Source organism: Nyctereutes procyonoides, unplaced genomic scaffold, assembly GCF_905146905.1.
Source record: "Nyctereutes procyonoides isolate TBG_1078 unplaced genomic scaffold, NYPRO_anot_genome, whole genome shotgun sequence".
In the NCBI taxonomy this organism is placed as follows: domain Eukaryota; kingdom Metazoa; phylum Chordata; class Mammalia; order Carnivora; family Canidae; genus Nyctereutes; species Nyctereutes procyonoides.
The window spans coordinates 30,847,575-30,874,063 of record NW_026575132.1 but is presented as its reverse complement, the minus strand read 5'-3'; the positions used below and the strand labels follow the sequence as shown (position 1 = coordinate 30,874,063).

General features: G+C 55.9%; 1 protein-coding gene across 1 annotated transcript in view; it reads right to left on the bottom strand.

Moving 5' to 3' along the window:
• Positions 1–26,489, bottom strand: part of DLGAP2 (DLG associated protein 2) — a 685,607-nt gene that overhangs the window by 55,475 nt on the left and 603,643 nt on the right. The window contains exons 8-9 of the mRNA XM_055345374.1: positions 9,370–9,517; positions 3,839–4,058 (exon numbers count right to left, since the gene is read on the bottom strand). Coding sequence (XP_055201349.1) covers positions 3,839–4,058; positions 9,370–9,517 — 368 coding nt within the window. The remainder of the gene's footprint in view (positions 1–3,838; positions 4,059–9,369; positions 9,518–26,489) is intronic.

Below are 26,489 nucleotides of genomic sequence, written 5' to 3'. Positions count from 1 at the left end.
TCCCAGGACCCCGGGGTCATGCCTTGGGCTGAAGGCAGACATTCAACCTCCAAGCCACCTGGCTGTCACTGATGGACGCTTCTTTGATGGTGGTCCAAGGACATGAGGCCGTGAAGCGCACACAGACTCCACCCCACCTTTTGCATATCCAGCCCATGTCTTGCTGTCTCCTGAGTGCTTGTCCACGTGCTAAGCAGGAGGCCCACATCAGACTCGCAGAGGTCTCAGTGCGGCGGTCAGACTTGAGAAGGAGGCCAACGCCCTCGTCCTCGGCACCTGCCCTAACTTCAGATGCCATGGATGACGTGGCCGCACGGTCGGAGACGTGCCTGAGTCTGATCCCGGGAGAGTGGGAGGAAAGCTGTGCACATCACCGGCCACAGCTCAGGGGTCTCATGAGTCACGTGACCCGTGGCCTCCCACGGATTTGGTTGCCCGTCAGCAGAGGGAATTTGGTTTCATCACAAGGATTAGCTCAACAGGCCCAGCAGGGCAACGGGCCCCCACGCTCCTGGTGCCGAGAGGACGTCACCCCCTGCTCCAGCCTTGGGGCCGGGCAGTCCTCACCCAGCACCCTTCCGTCAGGCAGTCCGCCAGCATTAACTGCGATGGTCGCAGGCTTCACTGCTACTGTATGAAGATGCTGTTACGGCGGCCACACATCCACGTCCGTAACTGTGGCACCTGCCTGGTAAAGGGCACCTGCAGTGTGATCAGGCTCAGGATCTGGAGCCGGGAGCCGAGTCAGGGTTGCGTGGGGGCCGCATGTTGCTGGAGGCCCTTAGACGAAGGAGGGCCAAGGGTAGGAGTCGGGGAAGGCGGCCTGGGGGCAGCGGGGGCAGCGGCGGGGGTGTGTGTGTGTGTGTGTGTGTGTGTGTGTGTGTGTGTGTGTGTAAACACCTGAGTCACGTGGGGCTGGGGCCTGAGGCCGTCCTGGAAGCTGGAATTCTGATGTGCTCCTGAAGGACAAGTTACTTTTGAAATATAAACAATAAAATAAAAGTAAATTTATGGCTGTTTCCTCTGTCTCGCTTTGTATGGATTTTCCCTTTGTTTTAATGACTTCTGGAATCAGCTGTGACATTTGTTGAAAAAAACTTCTGACCCAGAGAGAAAAATCACTATAATCTAATTTTATAGCATTTTCCTCCGCGATATCAGTAACATTCTCTGCCTGGAAAGATCGGGTGAGATGCATATTTAGACGAATAAATCTCTCTGATAAATCATTTCACAGACGAGAAAGAACCCATGTGTGAAATGAAAATTAGATGTTTTCAAGACTTCATCCAAGGAGAGGACGCTAATCAACATGTAGTGTTTTTCATAATGAAAGACGTCCGTGCCTTGGGGGTGCACGTGTGTCCGCGGGAGAGTGGAGATGCTGCTCCAGCCGCGCCCATGTGTCCTGAAGGGCTGACCCCAAACCAGCAGACACGCTGGCAGCATCGCGCTGTCCGTGTTGAAAGGAGAATGCCTGACGCGTACTTAGCATCATTAATAAGCGAATCATGCCTATATGGGATATTCCATTATTACTAGATGCAGATTAAAATTACGTTTGCATTTGTTCAAGGGAAGACAAGCTCGTGACACCAGTTTCTCCTCTGCAAGCATGCAAAAAGAGACATATTTAAGTAAATCTTACACTTCCAAATAATCGCCGTGATTCAATTTGAAAATAGCTTCCTTGGGATAATCTTCAAGACATTGTCTTAGAATCAAAGAAGAAAATCAATTTGTCAAAATAACCTCTCTGTCTTCACGCACACGTCCACACCCACCCCTGGAGAGCAGCTATTAGAAGCTAATGTTGGTAAACGATCTGCTAAATATTCTGGCACAAAGTGATTGACGTCCCATTTGCCTCCTGACGGGAAGTTCTGAATCAAACTGGAAGGTCAGTGGGCGTTCACATCTTGTGCAGTTGGACTGTTTTCTCCCCCGATTTTGTTTTTCCAGATGGGGATTTTTCATTTCCTAAGTAATATTCTCGATCTTATGAGCCAGACAACTGTTGCATGCCCTCTCGGCACTACCACGGAGAGAAAGATTGTAAAATATGCGCGGCACTTAGGGTCACGCAGGAAAACGGAAGAGTGAGTGACTTCTCTGCACTCCCATCTCTTCAGAATAGTGTCCCGTGCGAGGAATCACGGATGTTTCTGTCTCTCCCCTTAACCCGATTCCCAGACCCTTCCCTGACCGTGGCACGACCCCCGTGCCCTCAGCCTGGAGGGAGCCTGGACTCCGCAACAGGGCCAAGATGCAGGAGAAACACTGCAGAGAAGCATGTTCTGTGGCTTACTTGGTGTCCACGTTTTGGGGACATGACGATGTGCTTGGGAAAATGACACGTACCTGAATTAGATCTTCAATTTGAGTTCTGCACCGGTTCTTACATTTTCTCTAGGGAAAGTTTCGCTTTTATTCTCCCCATAACGACAGCTCTACACACAATAAAGTCATTTTCGACTAGGTCGTTATTGTTTCAGAATGTTTCCAAAGATGATGAAAGCGCTTACTTATCACTTGTTCGTAAGAGATATTCAGCAGACGCTGGCGAAGATGCAGCAAAGGTCTCTGAAAGCGCGCTCACAAAATGCAACAATCGTCAAGCTCACTTATTCCCAAAGTTTCCAGTTTGGTCACTTTGCACACGGGGCAGAGAAGGGGAGGTGCCCGACCTCCTGGGAGGGGGATATTCAGCACCTGCCGGGCTCACAGGGGGCACGTTACCCGCCGTGCCTTGGCAACACAGCAGCCCCAGCCAGTGTGCTTCTTCTGAACACCTCAAGGTTTCAGGGTCAATAGGTGTCACCGAGCCCCCAGTGGGAGCCACGGAGCTGCACAAACAGATCACCAAGTACCCGCACGTCCTTTGAAAACTAATCGCGAGGCTTATTGATAAATTATGCATAGTTGCTGCTTCTCCTGAGGGTTAAGGAGCCTAAGAGCTCGAGGGCTGGTGTCAGGGAACCAGGTCTAGATGCAGTTCATCCTCCCATCTCCAGCCGCCCTCCCGGCAGCAGGCTTTCTGCTGCTGATGGGGTGGTGAGACCCTGCTCCCGCCCTTCCCGTCTCTTCCCCACTCCCACCTGGGGCTTGTTAGTCCCATAACATCCTTGCAATTTCTCAGACTGGTCAGTTCCTGCTGCAACATGTGCGCAGCTTCTCCGTCGGCCAGCAGTCGGGTGCCCTGGCTCCCCAACATGGCTGGTTTCCGACTTTCCCTAATTGGCCTTTGCATGGAGCCCGGCAAATGTTTATTCCTTTGCTGTTTTATGGTTTCTCCAGGCCATGTAGGTTCATCAACAGTAATGGAGCAGTGAGCTATCGAGCCCTGATACCTAGATTCTGTGGTAAATTCTCAAAGGGGCGGGTATGGTTTTCCACAGGAATGCAAACACATGGCAACACTGGATCCACAGATCCACAGGGTGATTCGGGATCTACAGGAACGACGGATTTGCTCTGGGCCTGAATCATGTTTAGGGATCGGCCCAGGAACGCACGTTCAGACAGGATGTGGCCGGGTGTGGCGGGGAGGTTGTCTAGGAGTCACTGCATGTCACTCAGGGCTTGTGGCCATCTATAAAACCTCGGTATTGAAGCACAATTACTGTCCACATGTCAGCGGTACTTAAACTTGTTTCCTAGAGGAAACCCTACAGAAGTCACACTGATTAGTTTAAAGAATCTTGATAAAGAAGGGATCGCGTTATAGAAAAAGAAAGGTCAGCTATGAAACAACTGCTTCAAAACACCCTTGCAAATATGACGTGGCAAGTGTGATTCAGCAACACGACTGACTGGAGGTCAGAAAGGGCGTCCTTACCTGCTGTGGATCTGATGGTGGAGGTGGTGTTGGAGGGCGTCATGGCGGGAATACATTCATCGTCCTGTGAGTAGCCGGCTTGGATGGCCCGAAGGTAGCTGTGGCTCCTCGTTCGGAAGCATCCGGGGAGGTCCAGTGCGTCCATGGCCTGGGATTCGATCTCACTGAAGACGGATTCACACACCGATTCAAACTGTCCATTCATCTCTGCCTCGCTCATCTGGAACAACAAGGCACAGTTGGTGGCAAGCCCCGGCCAGGCGATCGTGGCCCGGTCACCAGAGGACAGAGAAGACCCAGTGCCCCCTGACCTCACGACCTGTCTACTCAGTACAAGTCCCTAGACGCCAGCCTTGGGCACCTGTTGGGCTTCGAGTGAGGCTTCTTGTGTGATTTCTTTCCAAACACAAGAAACATGGTCAATTCCAAGCTGTATTGGAATCGTGCGGAGCCAACGCAAAGCCTGACAGTGGCCACCGTGACCAGGCTGAGGAGACCCCGCGTGCGTCAAGGTTAGCGCAGCGCTGGGTACAAGGTCAGCGCTCAGACGCCGGCCCTCTGCGCTGTCCCCACGGCCACAGGGAAGACCCAATGGAAACTACCAGTGGGTGCACCATGAGCGGCTCGAGGGAGTCTGAAGTTGGAGACGGGCAGACAAATCGGGGTCAAGACAGACCCTGACCCTCCCATCAGCACGTCCTCAGTGAGCCGGCGAGGAAAGCAGATCAGAGACACACATACCGGTTTGACACATGACATGCTCGGCCACAAATTTCTTTCAAGTTTTGCCTTATGGTGAATTATATCAAAAAACCGCACATGGTTTTATGTTATTTATGTCAGAGATCCGCACTGGCCTCAAAAGGCCCCGACCCGAGGAAGGCAGCTCACGTGTGGCTGCAGGATGTAGTGGAAACCCTGCTCTAACCCACCGTGTGCCCCACACTCCTTCCTTGAAGGAGAAAGCCAGTAACCTCTTTGTGCATCTTACAAACAAAGGACCAGAATTTCTGTGAGGACCGGTGGTAGTACCTACAGCTACAGGAACACAGCAGTGAGAGTCCAGAAATGAAGGGCACTCATTCCCCCGAAACAAATAAAAAGTAGTTGAGAAGAATCTCAGATTTTGGTGCAGAGAGGCATGGGAAGACCTGCTCTCTGGAGCTGATGTGTTCACAGAGCCCAAAGGAGATGGGGAAGTGCAGGTGATACCGTGTGGGACTGAAGCCACAGCTCAGGCCTGGGAAATCCCAGGAGGATGCTGAGCCAATGGGGTCCAAGTTGTGGAAACAGTCAGCATCCTCCGAAGCTTCCTGTCTTCCTTTGTCAACTGTGAACTCAGAGCTGGACCTGCTCCCGGGGACTGCGGGCACTCAGGCACCACGGAGGCCAAGTCGGGAGAGGGGAGGGCACAGGGCCCGTGTCCTACTGGGGCTGGGCAGGCGAGTGGCCACTGTGCAACACAGGATGGCAGGGCCTCCAAAAGCTAAAAGTGGAATGACCGCAGAGTCCAGCGCTGCCGCTGCCAGGTGCTGACCCGTAAGGACTGGAAGCAGGGACTGGAACAGATGTTTGCAAACCCATGTTCATGAGCTGGACTCAGGCCTGCAGATAGGACAGGGCGGTGCGGGGGGGGGGGGGGGCGGCTGACACCTGCTCCAGTGGGAGAGACCCTAGGGCACGAGGTCGAGAGGGAGAAGCCCATCAGACAGCAGGGGAATGCTGTGTTATTCCACCCGAGTCCCTGTTAGGGTCACGTCCAAAGGGACACAGGGCCAGGGGAAGGAGGCAGGGGGCAGGGGGTTGGGACAGGGGTCGGGACAGGGGTCAGGGGCAAGGGGCAGGGGTAAGGGGTCAGGGGCAGGAATCAGGGGCAAGGGGAAGGGGGCAGGGGCAAGGGGGCAGGGGCAGGGATCAGGGGCAAGGGGCAGGGGGCAGGGGCATGGGGGCAGGGGCAGGGATCAGGGGTAAGAGGCAGACACGGGGTCAGGGGCAGGTGGCAGTGGCAGGGGTCAGGGGCAAGGGCAAGGGGTCAGGGGCTCGCAGGGGCAAGGGGCAGGGGCAATGGGCAGGGGCAAGGGGTGAGGGGCAAGTGGTAGGGGCAGGGATCAGGGCAAGGGGCAAGGGGGCAGGTGCCGGGGTCAGGGGCAAGGGGCAGGGACAGGGATCGGGCCCGGTGTTGCAGCTGGGAGAGGGCCTGCATCTGTCCCCAGGGGGCGTGCAGGCGCCCACGCTCCCACCTGGCACCCACGGCCGCAGGGACGGCTCTGCCCATCAGGAACGCTGGTGGATGAAGGGCAAGCAGGTGAGCGCAGAGGCTCCGCCCGTGACCTCAGGAGGCTGGGCTGCGGGGCGGCTGGCCCCGGGCGAGGGCAGAAGGACAGCCGCCAGCATCATGGCGGCAGGGGCGGTGTCTGGGGCATCCACAGATGCTACCTGGAGGGACACAGATCCCACTAATGCTCGGGGGTGGGGTGGGGCTCGCCGTTTCAGAGCCCAGTGTGCTGACAGGCTGCACCCCTGCCAGGCTCTGGTTCACCAGGTGACGGGAGACCAGACGTCCTGACATCTGGCTCTGCGTCACCTCTGGGACGTGACACATGCAGACATGGTTCCTTGTGAGGTGTCGCCAGGCACGGACGTGGCACCTCTAGGCACAGGCCACCCGTGCCCACTGACACTGCAGGGAGCCGCCCGCGGAGGGGGGAGCGCCTCCCCTCCCCCGGTGGGGTCCCGTCTGAGGGTCGAGCGTGCGGGAGAGTCCCAGAGAGCTCAGGACAGGTCCACGACACGGGGGATGCCCTGACCCTGCACCGCCCGCGCCGACACGGCCTCCACGCTGTGCCTGAGGTTCCGGGAAAGCAACAGGTTCAGTGTGCGTCTCTAGTGTCTTCCAGGAGATTCCTCCAGGGAAGAAACCGTTTGCTTGAGGACGGACCCCACCCCTCCAGCCGGTCGGTGAGCAGCTGTCACGTCCGGTGCCCCGACTCCTGGACGTCACCGCTGGGGCCCCAGGGCATCAGCCCGCACACCAGACACCTACGGGTCTCTCCCCAGTGCGTGTGCCCAGGGACGACAGGCCGGAATCCAGAGACTCAAGATCGAATCCCAGCCCGGCTTAGAGACGAGCAAGCCTCACGGGAGCTCAGTTAGATGTTCAAGCTCATCTCTGCATTTGAGGGAATGTCGGGTATCGAGGAGGGAGCTTCTCCCCGCGTCGGCCACCCACTCGGGCCCAGGGACGCTGAGCGGTTCCCAGCGGCATCACCCGAATCGCGTCCTGCTCCACTCCTGGGAACTGCCTGCCCTCCCCTCCTCCCGCCGGCCGGGGTCTGACACGGAGTCACTGCAAACCTGCCTCCAGCCGGGAAACGGCCCCACCGCCAGGTGCCAGGGTCACTGTGAGTAACAATATGGGTCTTTTTCAGAATTAAGCTCCGTTTAAAGTCACATCATAGCACCCAGCAGTCGGAATCACTTAGGATTCCAGACGTCCAAAGTCCTCAAACATGCAGAACCCCCGAAAGCCCGGCTTGCCTACCAGGGCTCCCATTTACGATGACGAATCTTCTCAGATACAAGAAGGTGCGAGGACACGGTGCTTTCACCGACATACTTCGGAAGCCCAGCTTGGGTTCCCTAGAAACACGGCGTTGAGGGCAGTGATGCTTCTGCAACCGGGGAGGCTGGTGGGTCTCACAAGAGCACCTGGAGGGTGTGCCGTGCATTCGGTGGGAACCTTTTCTTTTTGAGAGCAAATCAGAACAAAAGAAAAGCATAACCAGACCCACAAACACAGAGAACAAAGTGAAGGTTGTGGAGCAGGTGAAGGGGGGCGGGAGGTGCCCGGAGGCCGCGTAGCAGGTCTCCAGCCACTAGTGGCGCACCCGAATCTAACGTGACATCGGTGTCAGCTGCTCAAAAAAAAAAAAAAAATAAATAAAAAATAAAGACAGAGAAAGAAAAGCAAAGCCTGGAGGAGTCCCCGCATCTGCGGTGGAATCGCTGTGTCCCGCTGCGAACCCTGATGGGGTCACGCCTGACGCTACAGTCGTGTTTGGGATGGGAGGCGGCGCAGGCAGATGGAGGCGGAGGGGAGCGGGTCCAGAGAAGCCGGCCCTGAAGGTCCCTTGGAGGCGGCCAGTGTGCTGGGGGCGCCCCTGCGCTCCGGCTGCGTACTGACCGCTGCGTCACCCTGGACGTCCCCGTGCTGAAACCCGACATCTCCCCGACTACTCCGTGACCACAGTGATGCACCCGCTGGCCGCCAGTGTTGCCTTTGCTGTTTTTAGTATTAGTTGCAGGGGCACTGGCGGTCGTGGAGCGGGGGCCCCAGTCCGTGTGCCCGGGCCGAGGTTCAGGGCTAAGCCCATGGGCAGAGTCACGGATCGTCCTCTCCTCGCCTCGGGGGAGGAAGGGTCCCTGGAATTCTGTCCTAGATGCAGACCTAGTCCCATTTTTAAAAGAAAAATAGCATCTGCATCGATGAAAGACATTGTGGCACAAGAAAAACCCAGACTGTTCCGTATAAAGTCCAGAGTGTTAGCTTCTGGTGCGAAAAGGCCGCAAGTACAGGCTCCTGCCTGGCGGGGCATTTAACGCCCGAGGCGAGGGGAACCCTTGGGCATATGGGAACCCCTGGCAGCTAGCCTGTAACCAGGAGGCCCTGGAACCAAGCGCTCCGGCTGCTGCTGACACCACCACAGGAGCACCCGCTGGCACGGCCGGAGCACCAGCCCCTGGGCGTACGGCTACATCCCCTGCTCCTCCGACACCACGCGGCAGCCCTCCTCTGCCCACGGATGAGGGGGAAGCTCAGGGAGGTTAAGGGAGGCCTCGGGCCGTGGCAGCAGAAGCCGGGACACCGAGCCGAGCCGCCTCCGCGAGTGCCACTGCCGGCCCCTCCCCTGCGAGAGGCACCTACCGCCTTCGGTGTGCGCCCACAGCTGTTTTCAAAGGCACCTGAGATCCGCGAGTGACCTGCTTAAGTAGCGACTGAGAAGCTCCATTCTTATCGACCCCACAGCACACAACGATTAGAAGCGTGTGCTTCTTGCTCTGGCGTTTTCTTTGAACCGTTCAAAACAGGGTGGGAAAGGCCGCTGGGCTCCCTGTCCCCGTGGCAGCCACGCCCCCGCCCCGGGTTCGAACACCACGTCCGCCCCGGGGCCACTGGGGCTGCACAGGAGCCAGAAGCACGCCCAGCACCCACTCCTCTGCGGGGAACAGCAAGCCGCGCGGGCTATTCCAGCTCTCCTCGGGCCTTCGGGGTCCCCGGTGGGGCGGCCCGAGAGACCTCGGGGGACAGAGCCCGGCGGCCATGCACCCGCCCGGCCCAGCTCCCTGGGCAGCCTCGGGGGAAGGCAGGCGGTCTGAGCTGGGACCCCACAGCAGGCTGGGAGGTCACCCCCGCTGAGCTGGGCCCTGGGGGGCGGCCGCAGGCTTCCGAGCTCTGTTACTGCTTCTGTTACTGCTCTGAGGACTCGGCCTTAGAGACGGGACCCCAGGGAGAGGGGAAGGCGGTTCCCGACCTGGCTCACACAGCTGGCCTGACTCAGGGTGCTGACGGCTCTCATGTAGCTCTGGTTCCGGGAGCGGAACTTCGGGGAGTTGTAGCTGGCCGAGGGGTCCAGGCTGTGGCCGGCAGGCACGTCGCTGGCAGCTTGCAGGTAGCTCTGGCTAAAAGAGAAAAGACACGAAGAGAAAAGGCGTTCTGTGAACACGCGTGGAAGGGGACGGGCAGGTGGGGGTCATTCCAGCCAGCCCCGGGGGCCGCTGGAAGAGTTTCAGTGGAGCGTGTGTGTCTTCCTGGACATGTTGGCCTCAGGCCCACCTTCCGCAGGGTCAGGTACACACGCAAAGTCGTCAGAAGCCCTGGAGGATGCTGTTTGCAAAGTTGTTTGACAGCTGACTGCTTGTGGCCGGGGAGTGAAGGCAGGACCACCTTCGGTTAACAAAGAGGAACCGAGAACCCCGTAACTCACACGGCACGACAGCACACGTGCTCCCGAATTTAAGCCCAAAGCCTGAGAATCTCACAAAAATCGCCTTAGCTTTTGGCAGCTTTCACACACTCAGGAAAATAACAGGAAATAAAAGGTTTGTCTTGGGCTGTGCAGCGTGGGACAGGCCGTGTGGCCGGCAGGGAGGCCCGCCCCCCGCCACTGTCTCGCCGGTCACCCTCCTGCAAACTCCCGCCGGGGGCAGCCTCCCCGACGCCGTCAGGCGGGAAAGCCGCGAGGCGGAGGGGCAGGCGGAAAGGCCGGCGTGGCTTACACGTCTGGCCCTAATGAATTAATTCTCTGTTTCAAGTCCTGTGCGCAATCTTTTGAAAAGAGTAAAAATTCATTTTATTTGATCAGAAATGGAGTCATAAGAGCGGATGTGGGTAAGCTTCTGTCCTGGTCTGGATGACAGCGGGAGCGCGAGGCAGGACCAGGCACGGGCGCGTCCGAACACCTACAGAAGCACCAGGTGGCCAAGCCCGGCTCCGCAGCCAGTTCCAGCTTGGGCCCTGCTTTGCAAAGTAAATTCTTGATGTAATTGGCTTTCTCTGCGATTTACCTGCTTCTCTAAAAATGGGACAGACAGCAGAGAAAAACTTGGGCTCAGCTCTACGTCCCGAAGGAGGAGAGGCCATTTACCACAGATTTAAGGTCAGTATTTCTGCTAAAACTAACACTATGTATTCGCATCTATTAACAGAATTATATGTAACTGATATTATAAATTATTGTTATGGCAATTTCTGTTTTAAGCTTGGGTGTCCAACACATTCCAGGTCCCTCCACTCAAAATGAAACAGAATGAAAAGAGAGAGACGTGGGCTGCAATGCAGGCAGCCGGGGCTCCGTGCAGCAGGGGGCGGGCATGCTGGCCCCCCAGCCTCCCCACCGCCCCTGCTCGGGTGGGCGTGGTAAGCGCAGCACGGCGGGCACCAGGCCCAACTGCCGGGGGAGACCCGTGAGCAAACCCGCACGTGCGCGCGGCCACCTGCTGTGGAAGTGGCGGGGTGGCCAGGGCCCGTGTGTGGGCAGCAACATGCCGACGGGGCGTGCCCACGACTCTGGGGCCCAGCGTGGCTGGACGAGTGGCACTGGCCGCCCCACGCTGGCCTCCCCACGCCTCCGCTCCTGTGTGTTGAGTCCGATGCTATGTGGGACCTGAGCTCCGCAGCCTTCAGCAAACCCCTCACGCAGGCTCTTGGCGGCACTCCTGACCTTGCAGAAATGCAAACTTTCTGCATTTCCCCCTCCTCTGCTTCCTTAAAATGGCTCATTTCACACCTTTGCATTTCTGCTGGTTTGTACCGATTTCTTATTTACTTGAAGTGCAACAGCTCCGTCCCGACTACAGCACCACCTCACCGTCTGACCACCCTCCCATGAAGGGTCCGCGCCCCTGAACGAGGACCTGTGTCCATCCCTGGACCCACAGGTGAGCTCAGCGCAGGTGCCGGGAGTGCAAGATGTCCTCACAATGAACACAAGTGACCCCCTCGGCGGCCCTGGGGCGGCACTCACGCCTGAGTGATTCTGTGTCGCAAAGCGTCCTCGAACTCGAGATCTCAGCACACCGGGCTCACCACCCAGGAGCAGCGGCCCCTGAACACATCTTTTCCTCTTAAACACCGACTCATGACCGTGAATGCTGGCTGCACACCACCGTGCTGGAGACCTGTACACACTTCACATCGCACGTCGGGGACACTGAGTCACAGGAGGCTCACACGGAGCGCAGTGAGCTGGACCCTGTGCCGGCTGCCGGCCCCAGGGCACACGCTTCCCGCTCCCAGAATGCAGCCGCTGAGTCACGGGAGCAGGGTGGTCCTTCATTACCATATATTCTAAATAGTTTTAAAAAAGTTCAGCCTCAGTAGGCTTGATAGTGGCTCAGTGGTTTAGTGCCTGCCTTTGGCCCAGGGCATGATCCTGAGGTCCCGGGATCGAGTCCCACATCAGCTCCCTGCACAGAGCCTGCTTCTCCTTCTGCCCATGTCTCTGTCTCTCTTTCTCTCATGAATAAATAAAATCTTAAAAAAATAGAAATTTCTTTTGTACCGCAACAGTTTAGCATTTTACGGCATCGCCGTGTCCCAGGAAGGCAGTTGCCCGTATACGTGTCACCCCCGGAGGCTGAAAGTCAGGGTGCAGGACTGCGGGCACGGGCAGGGTGGCAGCCAGGCAAGCCCTATCGGCACAGAACGCCCAGCCCGAGCCCGGGGCCCTCCCCGCAGCGCCCCTGGGGACCCTTCTCACGTGTACATCTCCTCCAAGCGCCTTAGTGGGTCCCCAGGCTGGCAGTTCCCGCATCGGCCTCCTCGGCTTCTGGGGTCCAAGCGCTCCCGTGCAGATTCACGCAGCTCAGAGAGCGTGGGAAGTCTTCAAGAATAGCCGAGGATACTCGGCCCATTTCTGTCCTTCCAGGCCCGTGGGCACCGAGACCCCCGTGGTAGGCGGAGGAGGCGCGACCACGCTGGGGGGCGCACCCCGCACCCCGGGGTCCTCGGCGCGGCGGACCCGTGGACTAGATGCATGGGCCCTGTGCACAGCCAGGTGAGCCCGCAAGCAGGTGCCGCCCAGGGGAGCAGCCGGGTCCCTCTGTGCCGGGCCGGGCACGGGCGGGACCCCCTCGTCCACCCCAACGCATCCCCTCAAATCTGGAGGCATCCCTCCTGCTCACCTGGTGTGGGGGCTGGGTCTGCTGTGGGGTCTCCGGAGGCGTGGGGCACCGGGGCCAGCCCGCAGTGCCCGCCCCATTACTCCCTGTCCTCACAGTGCTTCACGAGGCACACGTGTGCAGGGGGCACAGGGGGACCCGGAGAAGGTCACCGGGCCCTAGAGGGGGAGAGGGGCCGAGGGCCACCTGCCACGTCCCGAGCCCAGGGGAGGACCCCACACGGAGCCATCAGGGATCACAGACAGCACCAGGGAAATGGCTTTGGTGGATTTGGGACAGAAGCCAGATGGCAGTTAAGGCAACAGAATGGTCATATGAGTGACCATTTTGAATGATTTGGCGAATTTGTCCATGAAGAGGAGAGTATAGGGTAATTTGGGAAAAGTCCTGAGTTTGGGGGGAGAAGTTAATGTATTTTTAGGAAGTGAGACCCTGTGAGAACAGCCCCCCACTGTGTGGGAACAGCCCCGTGAACACCGTGCAGGTGACGGAGTCCCGCCCATGAGGGGAGCCCTCCCATTCCTGCCCTGCCCCGCGGCCCTTGCACACAAGTGTGCAGTCCCTTGAGCGTGTGCAGTGTGGCTCACGGCAACAGGCCTCTCTGGAATGTCCCCCCTCGCCTGGCACACGCAGCCCTCGGGTAAGGGGAACACGCGTCACACTGCATTCGTCGTCGGTCTGGACACGGGGGTCCCGGAGCCGAGGCTCTGGACGTCCTCCGGGGGTGCAGTCAGGGAGTCTCAGCTCCGGGGCTGACGGGGAGGGGCCGTCCACATGGGCCCCGTGTTTCCACGTGAGACTCTGTCTCAACAACACATTTCACCTGTTCAAAAAATTTTTTAAAGAAAAAAAAAGAGATTTTTTCCCCTAAAATAGACACCCTAGAACAGAAAAGTGTGCCCTGTGTGTGTCGGACAGGAAGCCAAGTGGCTGAGCAGCACGTGCCCTGCTGCGCGGCCAGTGGCCCAGGAGCCTCGGTGTCGTGGTCCCACGTCTGCTCCGGAAGCCAAGTCGCGGTCGGGCAGGGGCGGCACCTCCCTCCACCTTTCACGCCCCAGGGGCCCGGCCACTTGCGTGTCTTCTCGGGGACACGACTCGTCAACTGCCCTGCTTGAAAGGCTGGGTTACTGGGCGCCGCGGGCCCCGTGGCAGTGGAGCCCGGCGCTCTCCTTCCTCCCGCTCGCCTCCTCGGCCTCACCCGTGGCTCTGGGTGCGCAGGGCCCCTCGCCACGACCCGCGCTGGGTATCCTCTCCGAGTGACTCCTGACCCGGTCACGGCGACGTGGGGACGGTCTGGGCGGTCACAGCCTGGGGAGGGGCGTGGCCCGGGAGGCCAGCAGCAGGCGGTCCCCGGCCAACAGCGGCAGGACGCGGGCCAGACTCCGGCCATGAGGCACATGTCGGCAGGTGCCGAAAGGCCGGAGCCCACGCGTGTGGGGCTGGGCCTCAGCGCCCTCCCGCTCGAGCCAGCAGCACAATGGGGCTGGACGGTCGCCGCGGGCAGGCCACACCACATTCTTCCAAACAACCCCCGGTTCCAAGAGGACGAGTCTGGGTGGAGATTAAGGTCCCTTGTGCCGGTGGCCACAGGAAGGAGGCCGGCCACTCGTGCTGGATGGAGCGGGGTCACGGTCCTGCACAGCGGCCGGAATTCACGCTCAGCCTAGTGGCCACGCGGAGGTTGCTCAGATCGCGTGTGTGCTGCGCTGCCGCGACGGGGGCCTGTGTCGGGCCACTGGGCCTGGGTGTGGGGCTCCACACACCACCCCCTGAAAGGAGCCAGGCATCCTTGGAGGTTCGGCGGGTGCTGGGGCCAGGCCTCGGAGGAGACCTCGGAGAACCCGCAGTCCACCTTCGTCCTTCCGCAAGACAGTCTGGCTCCTCCAAGGTTCTCTGCACGTTCCCGCGTTTCAGAATCTTCCTGTCATCACTTTGTCTGAAGACTGAGGCTGCTTTGAATAGTATTGGTTTCGAGTGAGGTCACTTTGGAACTGAACCTCTGTCTGGGGAGAGCTGACATCTCAATATCGACGTTTCCATCATTTAGTCTCGTCACTTTTCTTTAATTCTTTGGAGCAATACTTGTGGTTCTTAGGGCAGAAACTCAATAATTCTGTTGAGATGCTTAAAACCAATTTACAAATAACAAGTGTGGGTGAGGATGTAGAGACAGGGACATCCTCACGCACTGTGGGTGGAGTGTGACCTGGTGCAGACGCTCGGCGAAACAGTGTGGAACTTCCTCAAAAACTCAAAACTAGAGCCGCCCTACGACCCAGTAGTCCCACCACTGGATGTTTTCTCCCAAAGGAATGAAAACACTATTGTGACAAGACACCCGCTCCCCGTGATCCCTGCGGGATTGTTCACAACAGCAGAGACATGGAGGCGGCCCCGGGGTCCATCCGTAGACGAGTGGGTACAGAGGACGTGACATATGTGTGTACACACTCTGGAATAGTACTCAGGCATCAAAAAGCATGACATCTTGCCATTGGCAACAACGTGGTTGGACCTAGAGGGTATTAGGGTTAGTGGAATACGTCGCTGAGGGAAAGACAAATAGGATAGGACTTCACGCACGTGTGGAATCCAAAACACAGAACAAACGAACACACAAAACCCAGAAGCAGGCTCTTAAGTACAGAGAACAATCTGGTTGTTGCCAGGATGGAGGGTGGGGGGGGGGGGAGAAGGTTACAGGGATAAGAGGTACAAACCCTAAAAGTGCAGATTTTCTGTTTCCTGAATGTTCATTGATGGTCTAAAGACAAATAGCTGGTTTTTTACAGGTTTTGCTTGCACTCTGGTCTGGGTGACTGTCATTATTGGTTCCAGTTATTTGTCTTGTACCTGCCTTGGGTTTTCTGTGTGAACAATCTCATCATCTGAGAATAAACAGAATAAAGTTCTTCCTTTTTAATCTCGAAGTTCTCTGTCTTCTCGCCTCATTCCTGGCTATCCTCTGCTCTGATGTGACTAGGAATGGCGGGCGTCGATGTCCCACCTCTTGCCTAATCTTGGATGATCTTAACACTTCTATTGTCTGCATTTTGTGCAAATGTCCTTCCTCCAACTGAAGAAGTTTTATTCCAGGTTTACTGACAGGTTACTGACAGTTTTCTTTTCTCCTCAACTCTTGATATGATTATAACATGTTTCTTCTGTATTTGCTAACATGGTGGGTTCCTTCATTGATTTTCATTTTAAAAAAAGACTTTATTTATTCATTTTGGAGAGAGCTACAGCACAAGCAGAGGGAGGCACAGAAGGGGAGGGTAAGCACCCCAAGAAGACTCCAGCCTGAGCACCGCACAGAGCCGACCTGCGACCCCAACACCGTTACCAGAGCCGAAACAAGAGTCCGATGCTCACCCCGCGCCCCACCCAGGTGCCCCTCCATCACGGACTCATAGGCATTAAATCAACCGTGCGTTTCTGGAATAAGTCACGAAGAAACTATATAGTATTGGATTTGGATTGCTAATATTTTGTTAATTTAAAACAACGTATTGGTCAGTAATTGCCTTTTTTGAATAACATTTTTGGTATCAGAGTTATGCAGGCACCAATAAAAAAATAAATTTATTATAAAAAAAATCTTAAAAATAAATAAATAAATAAATAAATAAATAAATAAATAAAATAAATAAAGTTTATTCATACAAAAAAAATAAAGTAAGGTAAGAGGTATCCTATTGTTTCACCTGAGGTTAATGAGTTTGTGTATGATTTCTGTGAGAGCTTTCCTCAGGGTTTAGTGGGATTTACCAGTGAAACAATTGTGGCCAGAAGTTCTCTTTGTGAGAATGTGTTAACAGTGGATCAAATCTTTTTAACACATAATAAGGCTGTGTGGATTTTCTGGTTATTCTGTATAGGTATGTTTTTCAAAAATTGGTCCAATTCATATTAACTGTAGAATTCATTGATGTGATTTTATTTACAATTTCCCCTTATTTCCCTTTTAATCTCTGTTGGAGCTACAATAACTCCCTTTTTTATTCCTAATATTTATAATATGTTTCCCCCCCCCTCTTTTTTTTTAGGTGATCAGTCTTGCTAAGGTTTTATCAACTTTGTAAATCTTTTCAGATAACCAATATTTGGCTTTGCAATTTTTCTCTATTGTTCATTTTATACTTTACTGATTCTACTCTTTATTATTTCTTTCCTTCCCTAAATTTGGATTTAATTTACTCTTCCTTTCCTTGCTTGTTAAGGTGGTAGCTCAGATTGCTGTTTCTAAGCCTTTCTGTTTTTTTCACATAAGCATGTAATGCTGCGAATGCTGCTTTGGGACTATCACACAAACCTTCACATGATGGACTTTCACTGATAGACATTCAGCCCTAAATTACAATTTCCCCTGTGATTTTTTTCTTTGTTTTTTTTTTAAAGATTTTATTCATTTATTTGACAGAGAATGAGAGAGAGAGAGTGTGAGCGCACAAGCAGGGGGAGTGGCAGAGGGAGAGGGAGAAGCAGACTCCCCACTGAGCATGGAGCCCAAAGCAAAACTCGATCCCAGGACCCTGAGATCATGACCTGAGCTGAAGGCAGACGCTTCACCGACTGAGTCCCCCAGGTGCCCTGTGACTTTTATCTTTGATCCATGGACTTTTCTAGGTATCACATGGTGTCCTCTGATACTCAAATTCCATGTATATTAGTTTACTTTTTATTATTCTGTTTATTACTGAGTCTGTTTTTTCCTATTTAATCTTCCATTTCTTCAGCTTTTATAACCATTGCTTCATTTTCAAATTACCAAAGATTGTTTCCTTCCACTTTTTTTCCTCCCACTTTCTCAGTCTGCTCTTAAGCAGTGAATTTCTGATTCAGATTGTGGACTCCTTCATCCTGCAATGTCAGTTGGTTCTTTCCACTATCTGTTCACTCATCAAGAACATCTTTTCCTTTAAGACATAGAACCTTATAATAGCTGCTTTAAAGCTCTTTTTGGCTCATCCAAACATCTGGGCCATTTCAGGGTTCATCTTCATGTGTTTCTCACTGGTGAGTTTCACTTCACTACGACTTTGCATGGTTTTTTCTTCTTTCTTAAGTACGATGGACATTGTTGCTAGAGACTCTGGATCCTGTTATCTTCCTCTGAAGAGTATTGACTTTCTGTGCTGGTGGATCGTCTTGAGCTTATGGATGCACGGTTTTACACACTCACGGGATGGATCTAAGTAAAGCTCCAACTGTTCACGGATTTAATATTCATGTTCTAGGTATCTTGCTATTTTTGAGACACCATGACTCACTGGGCCTTAATCCTTAAACTTTTAATCTTCTTCAGTGGGTAGCAGCTGAAAACTAGACTTGGTTCAGGGGTCCCTAGTTTTTACTCAGCTATTGGGGTTCCCTCACAATGGCTCCTTGGTTTCTGTGTTGTCCTTGACCCCAAAATCTCCTGCCACTCTGGAAACCCCAAATCTTGTTCCTTAATATCCAAATTCATTACTTTGCTGAAATTCTTACTGTCCTAAACCATAAGGAATAGGGAAAACACTCAGAAAAGATTCATATAAATATGGATTTCACTGAGTGTGTTTCCTTTTTCAGTCAATTTTCTGAAGGATGTGTTTAAAGGGAGCCGATGTCTTCCTGAAAATCCTGTCTTCATCCTGCTTAAACTATGTTATAGTTCAACTTCTGAATTGTGTTTTAAAAGAAAGGTGACAATATTGTGCAGAGGAATATGAATTAGATCTCACTTTAGGGAAAGCAGAGAGGTAAGAAAATCAGAGAGAATGGACAATAGTAAGGAAAAGCTCCCATCACTTATGTCCCATGTTTGGGTGTCGATATATCAGTATCAACAGATGAAAACGTTTCAAGATAGATGATAAAATCTGCTCTTATTAGAAAATTATAAGTCTGTAAGCTTTCAGAGATTAAAGTAATACATGGAAACAAGAAAAGAAAATTTTTAAATAAGGGATAGATCCTAAATATTGTATGTTTATGACTGTAGTACAATATGGTACAGAATACATTACAAATGTGCATTATTAAATTCTAAATGAGGCACCGACACTTTAAACACGATCTTCAAGTTCCCTGAAGCGTTCACTGTAATCCCCACATGATTGGGCAATTCCACTCCTAAGTATGTGTCTAAGAGAAATGAAAACATGTCCACACAAAAATCTGTGCAAGGATTCGCAGCAGAATTACTCATAATAGCCCCAACATGGAAGCAAGCTTGACATCCATCCCTGAGGGATGGGTAAACACTCGGGCCATGTCCATACAATGGGTGTCACCTCGCCGGACACCAAAGGCGTGTATCAAATGACCACATTTAGAGGAAGCTCCGGGAACAGGCAAGCCCAGGAGGCAGAAAGCAGATCAGTGGTTGCTAGGGGCTGGGGGTGTGACTGCCGTGGGTTCCGGGTTCCTTTCTGGTGTGAAGAAATGTTCTAAAAGTGATCACAGTACAGACCGCGCAGCTCCAAATAGACTAAAATTGTTGAAGTGTGTGCAACGGATGGATCGCATGGTGTATAAATCATATCTTCATAAAGCTGTTAGAAATCAGATACCAAAGAGGCTGTATTCGGTTTTATGTCACTGGTAAATCGAAGTGGAATGTACGTTCACAACATAGATAGGGAAGGAATTTCTAAACATTAAGTGAGACCCCACTGCTGCCTTCAGGTCACAGGCTCCCAGCAGCACCCAGAGAAGACGCGGTAGGGTCATGGTGACGGCAGATCTGCCAAGAATCCTTTGGTTGTCTAGGATGCTGGTTACGATTCTCCAAGGAAGGGCTGGACGTCCAGCTTGTTTCATTAAGGCAAGAAATCCTGATGGAGGGGAGAGAGTGCCCATGGGTCCCGGAGCAGTGATGCAGGTGAGACCCCAGCACAAAGCTCTCAACGCCCCCGAGCCTGCCTATGGGACTGGGTGTCCTGGGTGTCCTGGGTAAGCACTCTGAACATCAGCAACGGATGGTCCCCACCGTGCGACGAGTGAACAGCTGAGAGGAGCACGACGCTGTGCAGGGTTTGTTTCCTCTCCGTGGCCACCACTGGGCCTGAGTCACCCACCAAAGGACCTCAGGCTCCACTGCCCCAGGAGACAGAGCACAGTCAGCGGGGTGCGGGCTTTGCAGGCAGCGGGGGTGGCCAGGGGAACGAGCCGGGACTAAAAGCCTTAAGTTGCTAAATAAAAAAAGTCCTGTACTGAAGGGACATTTTAGCCAAACAAGGATGGAGGAAGTCTCTAAAGCTAATGTAAAAAGTACGGGCCGGGCTCAGATGCCAGATGTGGGCACGCAGGAGAAGTTCTCGCTGTCCTGAAGGAAAACTCAGAGGAAGGTGGAAATCGCCCTGCTTCTCAAGGGTGTTATAAATCTCCTCTGAAAGGAGCCGCAGCTCAGCATCGGCAGGAGTGGGGACAGAAATGCAAATTCAGTGTTTCCACCACCTTCCCCTTTAATCATGCAGCTTCCCGAAGAGAAGAGCAGATAAATGTGAGAAGAGCAGACCCGAAGCCAGAAGACCTGGGTTTGGACTCTGACTCTCCCCTGGGCGCACCCTCGCCCAGTGAAGGTGGCAAGCCCCCCCCCCATGATGATGATGATGATGATGATGATGACGACGACGAAGGCCTTTGTCAATGCTGATCCTTTCCCGCTTCTTCTGGGTTTGTTGGGAGGGTCCTGGAAACTCAGGCCCCCGAGGGGGATGGCGGGAAGCTCCTGCTGTGTATGTGGTCCGCCCACTCCTGCCGGGGCTCCTGGGGGGTCCACAGCAGCACTGGGCACAGGCTGGGCTCGCCGCCTGCCCCAGGGAGCTATTCTCGTGCCTTTCATGATTATTCACAGCTATGCCTCTTCTGTGTTGGAGAATTGTTTTCTTTTTAAACCAAGTACATTGGTTTTCTCTTTATAAAAATTTCTGCCAGTTACTGGTTTATATTTAAAGGCTAGTGTCAAGGCAACGGGGAAACATTCATCCGCTCAGTGGTTTTCCGAATGCTAACCCGTACCCAGATCCCCTGGGTGCTTGTGAATAGTGCAGATCCCCAGATCAGACTCCCAGAGACGGGTCTGGGATGTTTAATAAACATTCTAGGCGAGTCTGTTGCAGGTGGTCTATGGACCAGGCCACATTTGGGAAACGCAGATCTACCTGGATACAGGGATAAGGAACCCCACTGAAAGCCTTTTAAAGAATCTGGATTTGTATCCATTTCACCTGCAAATATCAGCACAGGAATGAAGCATCCTTCCGGTGGGAGGAGACAGGCCCTGTCTCTACGTCATCCACGAGCTGTAACGCATTCAGAGCAGGGTATCGAGCCACGTGTCCTGCAAACCAAGCCCCCGGCCATATAGATCCTGGCCCGTGTGAGTAGGGTCTACGTGTCTGCAGATCCACGAAGTGAACTTCAGTGACTCATCGGGGGAGTCATTTGTTCAGCCTTAGGCACCTGTTCTGAGCCCCTCATCTCAGGCAGTGGGAACAGAACCACCTGGCTCTGAAGTGTTGACACTGGTGGTGACGATGGGGACGTGGAATGGGGGCGCCCGGGAACCCCGCAGTGGGGTGGAGAGGCAGCACCAGGAACACCGGCCACCGAGGAGAGCTGGCCTGGTAGTCCGCCCTGGATCTCATCATCTACTAAGTGGTCACACATTGGTCCGCAGTTTCCTGCCCGGAGAAGGCTGGGGCCACAGCAGGCGGCTCCGAAGCACCCGGTCACCCTGCTGGCTGGATCCCCACACGTCACGAAGACAGGAGCCGCCCTGAGCTCTGAGCTGGGGAGAGCAGGGACACAGATGCGGCTCGTCACGGTGACGTCGCGCCGAGACGTTGGGGAGACCGAGTCATGCCCCCCCCTCACTGGGCTGTGTGCTCCAGTGACCGGATTTCCAGAGCCAACGAACAACTCAGAAGTTCAGAAGAGGCCTGACAAGCAGGACAGGAGGAATATCGCCGGCCAGGCCAGCAGCTTACACACTGTAACACAGGTGACAGCGGGGACGTCCGCGTGTCAACCACACTGACACGTCAACTAATACATCCACTGGGTGTCTCCCATCATTTAACTGCTCACCTAACTACGACCAAGTACGACTCGCTGAGCGACAACCACATGCGCACCCTTGTGTCAGGCGCAGAGACACAGGACCCGCCCCTGCGTGCACGGCCTCACCTTCCCCGGGGGGAAGACCGGTGACGGGGCATGGAACTAACCAGCTTTTGGTCGTGGTGACAAAGAGCCAGAGTCACTCCTCCCCGACGTGGGTGGTGGACAGGAGGGAGAGGAGGCACCTCCCAGGATCACGGAACACAGACGCGTCTCCTGGGATGCAAGGTCCCTGCCGTGCACAACCCTGTGCGTCCCTGTGGGTTACCCAGGCCCGGCTGCCAGCCCCACGGAGGCTGCCCACGCCCACCCCACCTGGACTCCGCTCACCCCTGGCTCACGAGCACAAACCCTGGAGTGCCCCAGAGCACCCCGCTGTCCCTCCAGTGGGACCCTCGGTCCATAACCACCACCCTGGGCCCTGCTCTGCCCCCACCCTGGCCCCCTCGGCTCTCTCCCTCCCGGACTGGGGCCCGCACTGGAGCCCCGGGGGTGCCCCACACTACCTGCCCACGTGTGGGGTCGGCCATGTCCTGCCCCCACAGCTCCACAGACACCCTGGGGGCTCCTGGGCCCATCCCACTCCTGCTGGATGCTCATCGGGACAGCGACCGGCATGCCAGCCACCCCCTCCGAGCCACTTCCAGACACCACTCAGGCCTGTGCTAGGTGCCCACCTCTCCATGGGAGCTGCCCGGCTCTCGACCCCACCCTTCTCTTGCGAGCACCCCACACCCCGAAAACCTTGGGTCACACAGCAAACCCTGTGCCCTCCTCCCGCTGCCTCTCCCACCACTGATTCCACACCTGCCTCCAGAGCATTTCTGGACCAGAAGTTCAGCAAGGACACCCCACGGGGTCTCCCCCCCAAACAACCAGCACCCTCGAGCCTCAGTACAGAGGCCCCCGCACCAGGTCTTACCTCCCACTGCCAGTCTCTCCATCAAGGTCCCAGCTCCCTCCCCAGTCTCTCCATCAAGGTCCCAGCTCCCTCCCCAGTCTCTCCATCAAGGTCCCAGCTCCCACTCCCAGTCTCTCCATCAAGGTCCCCCGCACTCCCAGTCTCTCCATCAAGGTCCCAGCTCCCTCCCCAGTCTCTCCATCAAGGTCCCAGCTCCCTCCCCAGTCTCTCTATCAAGGTCCCAGCTCCCACTCCCAGTCTCTCCATCAAGGTCCCCGCCCACTCCCAGTCTCTCCATCAAGGTCCCCCCCCCAGTCTCTCCATCAAGGTCCCCCCTCCCACTCCCAGTCTCTCCATCAAGGTCCCCCCCCACTCCCAGTCTCTCTATCAAGGTCCCCCCCCACTCCCAGTCTCTCCATCAAGGTCCCCCCTCCCACTCCCAGTCTCTCCATCAAGGTCCCCCTCCCACTCCCAGTCTCTCTATCAAGGTCCCCCCTCCCACTCCCAGTCTCTCCATCAAGGTCCCCCTCCCACTCCCAGTCTCTCCATCAAGGTCCCCCTCCCACTCCCAGTCTCTCCATCAAGGTCCCCCTCCAACTCCCAATCTCTCCATCAAGGTCCCTCCCCACTCCCAGTCTCTCCATCAAGGTCCCCCTCCCACTCCCAGTCTCTCCATCAAGGTCCCCCCCCACTTCCAGTCTCTCCATCAAGGTCCCCCCCCCACTCCCAGTCTCTCCATCAAGGTCCCCCCCCCCACTCCCAGTCTCTCCATCAAGGTCCCCCCCCCACTCCCAGTCTCTCCATCAAGGTCCCCCTCGCACTCCCAGTCTCTCCATCAAGGTCCCAGTTCCCTCTCCCAGTCTCTCCATCAAGGTCCCCTCCCACTCTGTCCCCCGGCTCAGATCCTGAGGATCTCTCCTCTCTGTCCTTCTCAGGGAATCCTTTGTCCATATCACACCCCATTGAAGCCCTGAGAACACCCTGCTGTCTCTTTTTTCAAAACCTGCCTAGCCTCTGACACCTCTTTGTCCCTGCTGCCCCTGCGGGCCTGAGGCCTGCAGGTGCCCCCTAGGAAGGCGGGTGCTGTGGGCAAGCTGGTCTCCCCGGTTCAGCCCAACTGCACCCCAGGAGCCAGCATTCTGTCAATGAGACTCCGTCCCTGACCCTCCTTCCCTGAGGTCAGACTCGAGGGAGCCCTGGGGCGTGTGAGACCCCTGCTGCGCGTGAGTGGCCGGAGCCTCTGGCCCTGCGCTTGGGGGCCTGGCCTGCCTGCAGCTCGCATCCTGCTAGGGGGGTTTAGCTGCGTCCTCCCCCCAGCCCTCGGCTCCTCTCTGATCTCCCATCACAACCCCGCTGGCCTCACGGCTGTAAAGGCCACCTCTGTGTTGAAGCAAGCCCGACGTCCCCGCGTGGGGCCCGGTCTGCCGCGCACGCCTCTTGGTGACCGTCCTGAGTGGGATCTGCCTTTACCGTGTACCTTCTGTCCGGAATACCCGGCCCTGGGCTGGATCCTTTCCCTCACCTGCCCAAACCACTCGCTCGTGTGTCCGTCCAAGGAAGCAGCCCAGCGGGGTAACAGCGGGAGCTCGGGGCCGAGCCCTGCCTCGGTCTCCCGCTGTCCTCCTGGCTCTGCTCATAGAGGGCACTGCCTCTTCCCTCAACGTGCTCTTGCCTTGGCTCCTGCGGGGGCCCCTGTCCGAGACCCACACACTGAGCTCCCCGTGCTCCGGGTCCCGCGGTAGCCCCCCAGCCTGCAGACCCCAGCCCTGCTCCCATCCCTGCGGCACCGATCACCATCCACCACGCCATATGTGTCGCCCAGGGATCGCTGAGGAGCTGTCCGGTTATGGGGCGTCTCCCGGGCAGCGAGCAGGCTCTGGGGCTGGGGTCTCCCCCCTTGGGTTCATCATGCTTCTGGAGAGCTAGAGACGGGGGCACAGCAGCTGTCCGGGCACCGAACGCCTGAACACACGAACCGTGCCATCAGTGTCCCCCTGCAGTGCTGCAGAGCTGAGCGGCCGGGCGCCGTGCTGCCGGCTTGGGGACAGTCTGCATGAAGCAGACACGAGCCGAATGGACACCCTGAGTGGCAGTGACGAGGTCCGAGCCGCCGCAGACCCGCGCTTCGTGCACATCCGCCTGGACGTCGGGTGTATCAGCCAGGACCTTCCCGCCTGTGCTTGAACGTCTCATGTTCAAAACCAAAATGCTCGGTGCCTTATAGCCTCTCCACAGTGCTCCTGAGCGGACGCCCAAGGCTGCCAGGCCCGATCTCATGACGTGTGGCAGCCACCGTACGTCCTGACTCACAAATACCAACAGTATCCAATGCTTTCTCACAGAACGGTGTCTTGCTCCTTTCAGCGCCCGAGGTCACTCAACAAGCATCGAGCATCTAATACATGCCAGGAGCTACGCCGGGCATTGAAACGATCTTCATTCATTGGGCCACTGATCTGCTTGTTCGACAAGTATTTACTGAATGCTTCTGCGCGGCACGCGCTGTCCCAGGAGCGAGGAAGTGGCAGCGAGCGTGACCAGAAAGGGCTTACAAGGGAGAGACAGACCACCGTCAAGCCAGAAAGCCGCACACAGTGACAATGAGCCAAAACAAAGTGACAAGGTCGCTGCTCTAGATGGGGGATCAGGAGCAGTCCCACCGAGCAGGTGCCACGTAAGCAGAAAGCTCAGGAGAAATCAGTTATACGAAGAGGAGCCATCTGAGCAAAGGCAAGAGCAGGTCCCCCTGGGAGCGGGCCCGAGGCCGGCACATCTGCGGAATGAAGACCAGAGCGGCCGACAGGCAGGGCCTGAGAATACACACATCCATCTCCGCGATGGTGCCAGGTCACCCAGAGGTGGGGAGCACCCATGCCAGGGCTTGCAGCAGGGCACAGACACGGGCTGGCCCATGGGCAGGAGCAGGAAGGTCATCTGGCTCAAGGGAGGGGCCGGGGGGTGGACGGACGCGGGGCATGCTCAGGAGGCAGGGGCCATTCTGGGGTCATCCCAAGAAGTTTGCTTATTGCTTTTTTTTTTTTTTTTAAGATTTATTTATTCCTGAGAGACATAAAGAGGTGCCCCGGGTCCTAGGGGTGAGGGTTCACCCAACGAGGACCAGCGGGGGTGCTGGGTGTCTCCTCAGCGGCGAGCCGAGTGCTCCCCTTGGAAACCCGCCTTCCCTCGCTGCGGGCCCAGTGAATACACCGGGGCTGTCTGCCCGGTTGCTCTGCCATCGGTACAGCTGTCCTGCCCCATCTCCCCAGCTGCCCGCTGCGTCAATAACGTATCCAGGTCAGCCGGACGCATGAGCTACGGATCCCAACCTGTCTTATTTTGCCGGCTGGGAGTCCCAGGCACGGCCCCCGGAGCTCCTGCTCGGGGGTGTCTGCATCCTTCTGACCTGCTCCCCTCCCATGTTAACACCCCTTACTTCCTGGGACCGCCTGATACTGCATCTGACCCGGCACGTTCCCTGCCTCACACGGGACCAGACCTTTCTCCAAAGAGCACAGACACCTCCTTTCACAGGAGACTGGTGTTTAGGGACCATGACGTGGGTGCTATACCCCGGTGCTGGGCGCTGGGTGCCCCTCTCCCCAGGGCCCATTGCCTCCGCACCCTCTGCAGACAGCGCCCAGAGAGCCGCGCATGCACACTCTGCCACAGGTGTGTACGTGTCTGGCTGACGTCGGTATCGACCCACCCGTGTCCGTGCACACCGAGTTGTTCCTACCTCTCTCTCTGACTCCCACAAAACACCACGGGGTTCAAGTTTTCCCCTTCCCCCATTTGCATGATCCTCCTCCAACTAGGGGACACGTGGGTCTCGTCAGCCACCATGTACTTAGTCATTAGCTGTGGTTCGAACTGCTCACCCAAGTGCCTGTGAGACACACGTGTCCGAAGCGGGGTCCCCCTTTCTAGGACCCCTTGGTCTTTAGCCTCAGAGTGTGGAGT